The sequence below is a fragment of the Vipera ursinii genome (genome assembly GCF_947247035.1).
Source record: "Vipera ursinii genome assembly, chromosome: Z".
NCBI classification, from domain to species: domain Eukaryota; kingdom Metazoa; phylum Chordata; class Lepidosauria; order Squamata; family Viperidae; genus Vipera; species Vipera ursinii.
Genome location: NC_139517.1, coordinates 18,934,505 through 18,946,161, shown reverse-complemented (window position 1 = coordinate 18,946,161; position 11,657 = coordinate 18,934,505). Strand labels below are relative to the sequence as shown.

At 42.7% G+C, this 11,657-nt stretch overlaps 2 protein-coding genes and 1 long non-coding RNA gene across 3 annotated transcripts in view; 1 reads left to right on the top strand and 2 right to left on the bottom strand.

Moving 5' to 3' along the window:
• Positions 1–5,445: 5,445 nt before the first annotated feature.
• On the bottom strand, positions 5,446–10,408 carry LOC310648664 (integrin alpha-M-like). The gene is made up of 3 exons (XM_083376640.1): positions 10,012–10,408; positions 6,989–7,133; positions 5,446–5,662 (listed from the first exon to the last, which is right to left on the bottom strand). The coding sequence occupies exons 1-3, from the start codon at positions 10,201–10,203 to the stop codon at positions 5,490–5,492; spliced, it is 510 nt and encodes a 169-aa protein (XP_083232766.1). The 5' UTR covers positions 10,204–10,408; the 3' UTR covers positions 5,446–5,489.
• A 19-nt stretch (positions 10,409–10,427) lies between these two features.
• The window catches only part of LOC310648671, a 4,113-nt gene continuing 2,883 nt past the window's right edge, over positions 10,428–11,657 (bottom strand). The window contains exon 4 of the long non-coding RNA XR_014494131.1: positions 10,428–10,521. This is a non-coding gene — a long non-coding RNA (uncharacterized lncRNA). The remainder of the gene's footprint in view (positions 10,522–11,657) is intronic.
• LOC310648649 (testicular acid phosphatase homolog) overlaps positions 11,513–11,657 on the top strand; it is a 27,854-nt gene continuing 27,709 nt past the window's right edge. The window contains exon 1 of the mRNA XM_083376612.1: positions 11,513–11,603. Coding sequence (XP_083232738.1) covers positions 11,601–11,603 — 3 coding nt within the window. The 5' untranslated portion in view covers positions 11,513–11,600. The remainder of the gene's footprint in view (positions 11,604–11,657) is intronic.

Below are 11,657 nucleotides of genomic sequence, written 5' to 3'. Positions count from 1 at the left end.
ATGTCTCACATTGGATACAGCAGTTGCAAATATAGCCCCTAGCCTAGACTGAGGTAATTATACAAACTTTTCAAAGGCAGTCAGTTCATCTTCTGGACTGGATGCATGTTATGTTAATTTTTTACCTTGGGCAGGAAAAAAAAATATCCCTGGATTGTGGTGCAGATGCCATGGAGTCCACAGAGGCTTTTTTAAACTTGTGGAAGTAAGTCCGTGCATCTTTTAAGTTGCTGAGGTTGAGGAAACGCTGATACAATGTTGAGTAAATGTCTCACATTGGATACAGCAGTTGCAAATATAGCCCCTAGCCTAGACTGAGGTAATTATACAAACTTTTCAAAGGCAGTCAGTTCATCTTCTGGACTGGATGCATGTTATGTTAATTTTTTACCTTGGGCAGGAAAAAAAAATATCCCTGGATTGTGGTGCAGATGCCATGGAGTCCACAGAGGCTTTTTTAAACTTGTTTCTTGTTTTCTTCTAATAATTTTTTGCAATTTTTTTCCTTAATACATTTAGGTAGTTTTCTGGTTACCAACTGCCTTGTTTGGTGACTGAAGTTAAAACAGTTAAAAAAAAACACACACCCTAGATTTGTGCTGAACCTTTGCATTGCAACATCTGTGTGGTCACATGATCAATATTTGGGGGGTTTTGCAAGCAGCAGGCATTTACATCTGTCTCAGCTCCCCACAGTCACGTGATCACCATTGCACTAAGAGTTTATTCCACTAAGCATCTTTCCTCCCTATTTCCACAAATTTCTATGGCAGCCGGTAGCATTTTTTCCCCCCTCTCCTCTGAGGAGCTTCCACATCTTTATGTCAACTTTCAGTTTGTCCTGCTGAGAAAGTAACCTGGCGTTAAATACTTTTTCATACAGCACTGTCATACTTTTTCCCCCTGCAATGATTCTACTCTCGTTCTAGTTTCTTTCACTACTTTCGGGTTCTTTTCTGTTCATTTTCTCCCAAGATCTGCCTGACATTTCCTCATTTCTGACCTGAAAATGAATTTTTTTCATGCATGCATTCTAATGCTAGAAACCGACTTAGCGGCAACAGTGAAGGCCAAGTTAGGATGGCTTAGCTCCTAAAGGTAAAGGTAAAGGTTCCCCCTCACATGCGTGCTAGTCGTTTCCGACTCTAGAGGCCGGTGCTCATCTCCGTTTCAAAGCCGAAGAGCCGGCGCTTGTCCGAGGACGTCTCCGTGGTCATGTGGCCGGCATGACTAGACGCCAAAGCCGCACGGAACGCTGTTACCTTCCCACCGCAGTGGTCCCTATTTTTCTACTTGCATTTTTACGTGCTTTCGAACTGCTAGGTTGGCAGAAGCTGGGACAAGTAACAGGCGCTCACTCTGCTACGCGGCACTCGGGATTCGACCCGCCAAACTGCCGACCTTCTGATCGACAAGCTCAGCGTCCTAACCCACTGAGCCTGCAATTAGTGCAGGTTCGAGTCCCACCAGGCTCAAGGTTGACTCAGCCTTCCATCCTTCCGAGGTAGGTAAAATGAGGACCCAGATTGTTGGGGGCAATAAGCTGACTTTGTAAAAAAAAAAATGCCGCTGGGGGGGGGGGCGAAAGCCCTAATAAGCAGGCATATACATAGAATGAAGGCTATTGCTAAGCACATTGATTTGTACTTCTTAGATTGTAAGCCGCCCTGAGTCTTCGGAGAAGGGTGGGATGTAAATGGATTTTTTTTTAAAAAAAAGAGTTCTAGCAAAATCAAGCACAAGGGTTAACTTGACAGAGTATCTGTTGGTAGCGTTATTTGTGTAGAAAGGGTTGGCAAAGATCTAGGTTTCTGCAAGATCTGTAATTTTTTTTTGCAAGGATTCGTTTCCTGTTATTTAACAGCAATTGATGAGAGTATCAGACCGTCTTATTTGTCTCTTGAGAAACCTATAGGCGGCTCGAGAAGCAACAGTGAGAACTGGACGCGGAACCACTGATTGGTTCAAAATTGGGAAAGGAGTCCGGCCCTGCCTATTTAACTTATACTGTATGCAGAGCACATCATGAGAAAGGCAGGGTTAAATGAATCAAAAGTTGGAATTAAGATTGCCGGGAGAAATATCAACAACCTAAGATATACAGATGATACCACTCTAATGGCAGAAAGTGAAGAGGAAATAAAGAGCCTCTTGATGTGGGTGAAGAAGGAGAGTGCAAAAGTGGGCTTGAAACTCAACATTAAGAAAACCAAGATCATGGCATCCGGCCCTCTCAATTCCGGGCAAATAGATGGGGAAGAAATGGAGGTAGTGACAGATTTTATTTTCCTGGGCTCCAAGATCACTGCAGATGGGGACTGCAGCCAAGAAATTAAAAGACGCTTGCTCCTGGGGAGGAAAGCTATGGCAAATCTAGACAGCATACTTAAAAGCAGAGACATCACCCTGCCAACAAAGGTGCGTATAGTCAAGGCCATGGTTTTCCCAGTTGCAATGTATGGCTGTGAAAGTTGGACCATAAGAAAGGCTGAGCGCCAAAGAATTGAGGCCTTTGAACTATGGTGCTGGAGGAGACTCCTGCAAGTCCCTTGGACTGCAAGGCGATCAAACCGGTCATTCCTAGAGGAGATCAACCCTGACTGCTCTTTATAAGGCCAGATCCTGAAGTTGAAACTCAAATACTTTGGCCACCTAATGAGAAGGAAGGACTCACAGGAGAAGAGCCTAATGCTGGGAAAGGTGGAAGGCAAGAGAAGAAGGGGACGACAGAGAATGAGGTGGCTGGATGGAGTCACTGAAGCAGTAGGCGTGAGCCTAAAGGGACTCCAGAAGATGGTAGAGGACAGGAAGGCCTGGAGGAACGTTGTCCATGGGGTCGCGATGGGTTGGACATGACTTCGCAACTAACAACAACAACAAATTATTGTTTGTGTGCCATCAAGACAGTGTCAATCATTTAGATGCTTTTTCTCTGTGATGACTTGTTCCTAACCTGGTCCTTCAAGTCTTCCCTTGGTGCATCCTTTGGCACTGTAACAGAGTCCATTCACTTTCCTCCTGATTGTCCTTTTCTCTTTCCTTCTATGTTTCCCGGAGTTAGAGACTTGTCCAGAGATTATTTAACTGTAATCATAGTTAGTAATTACCACATATCCAAAATGTTATAACTAATATGAAGGAGTAGCTCCTTGTGGGGAATAAATTCCTGAGGTTAGAATTCTCTAATGTGTGATTTTTACACCAGGTTCTAGGTGTGAATTTCTAGAAAGGCAAACACACCAAAGTACAGTAGATATCAAAGTTGAAATCTGCTCACTGTTTATGTATAATTTGAGGCTTAGACTTGAGCGCTGATCTGAAAGATGTGCTAAACTGAGGGGGAGGAGTGCTAATTTTTAACTGTGTAATTAATATTTGGGGCTGTTATTTAATTTTTTCTTAACTTTTGTACTGTTGTTTTTTATTGCTGTTAGCCGCCCTGAGTCCTCTGGGAGATAGGGCGGCATATAAGTCCCATAATAAATAAATAAAATAAATAAATGATCATTTGTTTAATCATGATTTATTTCAGAGGCGGGCAACTGTTTTGTTCCTCACAAATTCCAAATCTAAGGAATTCTTTTCCAGTTTTGTTGAGAAAGGGTTTAAGGGGCAAAATTTACCCCACAGCTCTAAACTGCAACTAAAGGAAACAATGTGGCCTGCAGGCCAAAGAAGGTTGACCACCTATGGCTTATTGAATAAGCCATGATTGGATGGATTCATGAAACTGGCACACCCATATATCAGGGTCAGTAAAGCCCATGAGTTAAGTTTGCCACGTTAATTCACAAACAAGCATGCTAAGTTACATCTGACTTATTTTTGTACGTGAACTAATCTTCGGTAGTGACCGGAGGCTTTTTTTTCCCAAGGGAAAAAAGTTTACATAATAAACTGACTAGTTATAAAAAAAAAAGTTTAGATCAGGTCTGCTTCTCCGTTTCCAGTTTGCTGCCTTTCATTCTAGATAACAATTAGTGAAACAAGGTGATGTTACCAAGCAGCTGACATATCCGTGAACGCTAAACACTATAAATATATTTTTTTTAAAAAAACACAACTAATATTCATGCTATAAATAATAAAAAGAAATCTCTAAGCTGAACGGAGACAGCAGGCTAAAAGATACTCTTTGTTTTGGACACCACGCAATTTATCATTAGTCCTGATTGTGTAGACACCACGAAATCATCTGGAAACCATCTAGACTTGTCTGGAACCGCAGGCTGGCTGGAGAATTCTGGGAATTCAAGTCCACTCATCTCAAAGTTGCCAAGTTTGGGAAACCCTGAGGTAGAGGGAGGGGATAATGAAGCATCCCTCTCGATTGGGGCTTCAAAGGGGCAGGCTGTAATTGTACAGTTGTGGCCGCCATTTTGACTTCTTTGATACCCACACCTCTGATCCTCGGTGAGGAATTGATATTCTGTGTGCCTTCATTATCCAGCATGCAAAGACTGAAATTCTGCCACTAACACATTTTCAGCTTTTTGCCAGGCACTGGTTATAACTGCACGACCCTTTAGGAAACAGGTTTTTTAAAAAGTTTTTGACAAGATTACCGTAATTCTTTTTTTAAAAAAAATACAAAGGCTAACCAAAGATTTACATGCAAAGGTTAACCAAATCTGCCTTGAAGAAAAGAAGCCTTTCCTGTTGTGTCTCAGTGCAACACAGAATTTGTGATATACTACTGTACTGCTGAAAAGGGAAGCGGTGGCTCAGTGGGTTAGGATGCTGAGCTTGTCGATCAGATGGTCGGCAGTTTGGCAGGTCGAATCCCGAGTGCCGCGTAACAGAGTGAGCGCCTGTTACTCATCCCAGCTTCTGCCAACCTAGCAGTTCAAAAGCACGTAAAAATGCAAGTAGAAAAATAGGGACCACTACGGTGGGAAGGTAACAGCGTTCCGTGCGCCTTTGGCGTCTTGTCATGCTGGCCACATAACCACAGAGACGTCCTCGGACAAGCGCTGGCTCTTCAGCTTTGAAACGGAGATGAGCACCGGTCCGTAGAGTCGGAAATGACTAGCACACATGTGCGGGGGAACCTTTACCTTTACTGTACTGCTGAACATGGAACACGTTGATTTCCTGGCTGTGACAAATGAAGGAAAAAATTATATCCGTAATCCAGACATATGTCTGTAATATTTTACACCTTATATTTTACATTTTGTGTTTTTACCTGTTGTGTTCTTATTGAAATGTGATGAGAATGTGCCACATGATAAATAAATAACATGTAGTGAGTATCTCCAAGGTAATTTCTATAGGACAGGAATATATTGTTGCTATATTTAAAAAAAAAAGCAGACACAAGCCTGATGAGCTAATGGTTTTATTGCATCAAAGGGTCTTCAGCATCGTATTGGAATCTGGATTAAATTCAGAAGTTTGGCTCCTTGAAACTGAACCAAAAATACAAAAACACTCCTTAAGCTGATCCTGCATTTCTTTGCATCACTCTCCTCCTGCTGCAAACTACATTAACCGTGGGAACTCTGTCCGCATTTCCCAACCCTGGCAGCTAGCTGGTCCAGCTTGGATTTTACTTGATCCAGGCCTTGCACCAATTGCTCCAGTTTCTGCAGCACGTGGGGATCCGAACACGAGGTGCAAGAAATTGGGGGTGCTAATGTGGGCTGTGGAAACGCAGTATCTAGAAGAAAACAAAGCAGACTTTCTCACACCGATCTGCCATTCCAACCTCTCATTCCAACCTCTCTTTATCATGCAAAATCAATTGCAATAATTCTTTCCTCACCATCACCCTTTATATATAGAGACCCCCTATGTTGACATATACCCAGAGATATATGTAGCAGTTAAGGGTTCAGCCACATGGTTCCCTTTTGGGAAAAGGGATATAATTGTTAGGATTTTAACCATAAGGAGAAGCAGATAGTGACTGATAAGAACTATTTCTGTCCCTGAGAAATGCATAATCTATGACTGAATTTTTGCCCATCACATTACTCCAATTGAGGGGGCAAGAATTTTAGTAAGAAGAAAAATTGGTTTTGCTGGTTTATCTTGAGATGCTTAATGACATTATCTTCCTTTACTTGGCAGTGATTTACTTCTTATGATCAGTATTAAAAGGTACAGTAAAGGTTCTTTAAGGTTAAGCCCAATTCCTGTTGACGTCCCGGACTTATCCAAGATAGTTTGGAAGTGATTTGCCATTGTCTTCCCCCAAGATAGATTTTTAGCTATACAATTTAACATACAATCTTGGTATTTTGCAGTGGACTTCCATCTAAGTACCAACCAGGTTTTGCTTTGCAAAGCTTTTCAGTATCAACCTAGTTGCTGACTTTATTTTCCTTCAAATTCCTGAGCATCACCCCATTCAAGCCAGACAGGAAGGCAATTTTGCCTTCTCTTGGAATATAGCAAGTTACTTCAGCTACCCATTGGAAATATTGCTAAGCTTTGTCTCCATTTATTAATCCAATGCCATTTTGAAGCCATTTATGCTGCGCACCGCTTGGAATTAAATTCCTCAAATTAATTCTTGTGCAAATAAAATCATTATCAATCCAATCATTTGCCTGGTCTTTACTCTTTTAAAAAAGTCCATGCAGAAATTAAAATAAAACAATTTCCATAATTTTTGATACTCAGTCACGAGTGCCAATGCTTTAGTAGCCAGAATAACACTATCCATATACAATAAACGATGTCAGCTAGCCTGGCGGAACTCCGTGGTTTATAGGAGGACCAAAAAAGGCCCTTGTTAAAAATAATAATAAGAATGTGGGGGCCACAGAATACCCAAACCTGCTGCAGAAAAGGTTATAGGAGAGAAAGTGAATGGAATTTTCAGGTGAAAACTGTGCTAAGTGGCTGAATTACTAATTAGGGACAGTCTTCACTGCAACATCGCAATAATGCATGCATAGACTTGCAAGATGCCCTTAGCCCTTTCTGGGTATATGAATGGGTACCCCTCTCCATTCCCCAAGATCCCAAATCCTATTACCATGAGTGGCACAAATCTTCTGTTTCAGTTGGATATCTATGAGATCTGAGAACTGTCGCAGAATGAAAGTATGCTCTGTGGCAGGGCGGGAAGCCATGGCGCGAAGCTCCCACTGGGCCAGTCTGCTTGAAAACGCTGGGCCAACCTTCCAGGGGAGAAAAAAAAAGTCAGTGAAAGACCATTGAGTACTGGTTGTCCAAGGAAGTTTGTAGAAATGAAGAAGAAAATAGGGTTCTCTCCTACTTAGCCCTCTGCCCTGTTAGATGGTGGACAATGAGCTTCAAGGACTACCTATGACCCAAAATTCATCTCCTCCAAATTCCCAGTGATCTACAATGCTAAGGAAACATGGCTGCCTTCATTTAATATATTTTCTTTAAGCACTGTAAAAGACCTGAATGCACGTCGTTGGGTTAGTGGAACGGTTTGCCTTCAGAAGCTGTGGGTGCTCCATCACGGGAGGCTTTTGAGAAGAGACTAGACAGCCGTTAGTCTGAAATGGTGTAGGGCCGTGGTGGCGAACCTATGGCACACGTGGCACCGGTGGCATGCAGAGCCCTCTCTGTGAGCACGCGTGCCATCGCCCAAGTCCTAGGCCTTCCACTGGGTTTTATCAAACCTTTTCACTTTAGGCCTCTGCTACCGTGTGCAAAAAAAAAGAAAAAAGGTTCAATCAATTTTAACTTCTCACGGGGGGGGCGGAAGGTCTCGCAGAGTTGGAATTGATTGATTGCACTTTTTAGTCCCACCCAGTCTGCCTTTACCACTGCAGCCACGCCCACCCAATGGGCCACGCCCAGCCGGCACCCAATGATACATAAGTGGGTTTTGGGTTGCAGTTTTGGGCACTCGGTGTCTAAAAGGTTCGCCATCTCTTGCTTGAGCAGGGGGTTGGACTAGAAGACCTCCAAGGTCCTTTCCAATTCTGTTATTCTTGGCTCCCGCCATTTCTTGGAAATTTAAAGTCTACCGGTCTTAAAAGTTGCCAAGTTTGAGAGACACTGCAGCGATGGCAACCGTGCTCTGAAATTTAATCTTTTAATCCAGGAAATCTGGAAAGGAAGGTGAAGATTGCTGCGGGGAGGAACGTTATGGCATCCTCAGTGGGCAAAAACAGAACGAGGGGCCAGGGTTTACCAAGGAGGACAACCCGAAAACACAGCCTCTGCTTGATAAACTGGCCTAGAGGCATTGCAGTCAAGTTGCAGGAAGCTGGTGCGCTACCTCTCACAAAGCAACAGCAAAACAGCTCTGACAGAACAGGTAAGGGAGTGTTCAGTTTGCAAAGGTTGATAATTACACATCAACCCCTCCTCCTCCTTAGGTTTCAAACAGGTTAATTATTAACTCTTACCCTCAAGCTGGACTGATTTTTGGAAAACACAGTTTCCAAACACCCTTGGAAACTGCAGACTTAGCAATTTGCCGACAGCAAGAAAAGATTCCTCTTGGTTGCTACCAAATGAGCACGCTATCCTTGCTGAAACTTTGGCAAGCAGAGGTGGCAATTCGAAAACTATTGTGCTTAAGACTAGCTTTGGAAATCCAGGTAGCTCTCATTTAGCAACTCCAACGGGGCCTGGCAATTCAGTTGTGAAGTAAAATTGCAACTGGGCTCATCATTTTCCTTTCAGCTTTCCTTTCCTTTACTGACCTGCAAAGGTCGTGCATGCAAACATGGGTCCCAAAGTTATTTTTTCATCACTATCGTAACTCCGAATGGTCAGTAAACGAGGTAGTCTCTAAACAAGGAAGTACTTGCGTTATAGACAGACAACCTTTCTGAGTTCATTTGGAAGCCTGAGAGTGTGACATGGACATACTAACAAAATGGTTGTTGTGGAGAGGATAAATTTATGTATTGCTCACTGGGAAAGTGGCTGCTATAATCTGTCATAAACTGTACAGCAGAAGGCAAATTGGTGACAAAGCTGTACACTATCCTTTCCAGTTCTTTCTGGGATATTCTTTACCATTCTCATCTTACTTTTATTATTTTATTTCAGTTCATTTATTTCATTTTTTTTCCTGGACCAGTACACACACTTTCACAGAGAGCACTGGGTTGGAGCCAATGACTATTTTTATTTTGGTAGCAATGATGATAATGTGTGATAATAATAGTTATTAATCTGTGCCTTTACAAAGGTGTGGTACAATTCTGAAGAACCTAGTAATTACAAAACTCCATCCAATAAAAGTAGTTCATGAAATAAAAGTCAAAGCAGTAAGTACATGTTCACACTCACACAGACCAAACACAACAACCACACACAGGTTTCAAACAACATCCCGCAGTACCCCTATTAATTCCAACAAAATAAGAATTAATGTAGGAATAGTTAAAGAGAGAAAGGTGGGATAATCAGGCCTCGTTGCAATTAGATACGGTACTTATAGATATACTGTAGGTGTCTTTTGTGTATGACTGCCGCACAGATTGATTGATTGATTGATTGAATGTATATGCCACCCATTTCATATACGGTGGTACCTTGGTACTCATCAGTTCCAGGAGCCACAATGAGTACCAAAAATGATGAGTACCAAACAATTTTTTCCCATAAGGAATAATGTAGTAAGTCACAAGGCAGCCAACACCGACATGTTCTAGCTTCTGCATTGAGTACCAAATAAACAATGGGTACCAGGATGAAATTTCACATCAAAATGCATTGAATACCAAATTCAATGAGTTTCAAAGCAGTTGGGTGCCAAGGCACCACTGTACATGATTCTGGCCCGCTAACAATTAAAGCAAAGTAAAAACAATAAAAGCAATAAAAGAATGAAAAACAACAAAAGAGGGGACTCTAGTGGCCTTCTCCATGATCCTGGGTTGAGCTCTATCATCTACATCAGTGTTTCTCAACCTTGGGCACCTGGAAGATGGGTGGGGGATTCTGGCAAAGTTGCCATCTTCCAGTTGCCAAGGTTACGAAACACTCATCTAAGCTCCCTAAGGGTGGGGTAGCAAAATGGGAGAAATAAAGGAGAAGACAGGCAAATAAGCTAGACCTCACCCCAACAGCAAAGCGTGTGATTCGAGCCCTGTCAGCCTCCTGGACGACCTCTTCATAGTCCAAGGAATCCCCAATTTTTTCTCCATCAGTCACAATCACCAGGAACCTCTTGGCATTACTGCGAGCACCTTTCTGAGGGGTGAACTGTTCCCTAATAGATGGGAGAGGGAGAGGGAGAGACTGAAGTGCCATTGCCTGCTTCCTTTTCCAGACCCGTATCCTGGTCTAGCCGCAGACATTCCAAGGGTTGAGGATTCTTCCATGGCCATGGCTCCATGATAAGGGATGTGAGCCCTGCCTAGACCCAACCAAGCAGGAAGGAGCCCAGGGTTGGGGTAGAGGAAAGTTCTGCCCAGAGACCCACACAGCTTTCTGGATGGCAGTGGCCGTGTAGGAAGAGCCATGCAGCTGACGGGCTTCTTGTAGGACGTGGTGTAGGTTTCGGTCATTTTGGAAACTTCTGAAGTCAAAATGTTCCCGAATTTTGTTGGAGAACTGCAGGAGGGAGAACTGAGGAAGGGAGGAAAAAGAGGATGAATGAGAAAGCAGCCATCTCTGAATTTCTGAACAATTCATATTCATTTATTAATTAGCCCTGTTCCCACAACAGGCAAGGTCAGCCTTGCCCAAGCTGATGCTTTTTGGATGGTTTGTTAGATCATCCCTGAACTCTTATGAATCCAGTTCAAATAAAGATGATGATGATGATGATGTTGGAAGGGTCCTTGGAGGTCATTAGTCCAACCCCCTGCTCAGGCAGGAAACCCTATACCATTTCAGACAAATGTGTTTCAGTGTTGGAACATACACAGCTTCTGGAGGCAAGTCGTTCCAATGATTAATTGTTCTCACTGTCAGAAAATTTCTCCTTAGTTCTAGGTTGCTTCTCTCTTTGGTTAGTTTCCATCTGTTACTTCTTGTCCTGCCTTCAGGTGCTTTGGAGAATAGCTTGACTCCCTCTTCTTGGTGGCAGCCCCTGAGATATTGGAACACTGCTATCATGTCACCCCTCACCCTTCTCTTTGTTAAACTACACGTACCCAATTCCAGCAGCCGTTCCTTATATGTTTTAGCCTCCAGTCCCCTAATTATCTTTGTTGCTCTTCTCTGTACTCTTTCCAGAGTCTCAACATCTTTTTTACGTCGTGGTGACCAAAACTGGATGCAGTATTCCAAGTGTGGCCTTACCGAGGCATTATAAAGTGGTGTTAACACTTCACGTGATTTTATTTCTATCCGTCTGTTAATACAGCCTAGCACTGTGTTGGCTGTGATTTTGGCTCTTTTACTGTTTGGATTATACCTCCAGTTCAGATTATTTAAGTGAATCCATTTTATCCAATGGAATTTTTTTTGCTAGAAACCAGAAGTAAATGCTCCAAACCGGCAACATCCATTAAAAATCACAGGCACGTGACCAGGATGCTGCAAATGGCACCAATGGTGAGCCACTTGCCAAGCACCAAAAATGAATTCACATGACCGGAGGAAAGGAGGATGGCATGTAGCCATCATAATTTTGAAATCAGGTCATAAGTCAAGGACTATCTGAATATCTGTTGCAATGGATGCTGATTCCCTAATGCTTCATGGTATGGTTTTCTTTCTTTCTTTCTTTCTTTCTTTCTTTCTTTCTTTCTTTCTTT

Bases quoted from the DNA above. Each gene is read 5' to 3' on its own strand.
- LOC310648664 (XM_083376640.1), bottom strand. From the start codon at position 10,203: ATGGCACTTCAGTCTCTCCCTCTCCCTCTCCCATCTATTAGGGAACAG. The intron at 7,134-10,011 runs GTGAGGTCTAGC...CTCCCCTGGAAG, and splicing joins TCACACGCTTTGCTGTTGGG to GTTGGCCCAGCGTTTTCAAG. The intron at 5,663-6,988 runs GTAATAGGATTT...GTTTTCTTCTAG, and splicing joins GAAGATTTGTGCCACTCATG to ATACTGCGTTTCCACAGCCC.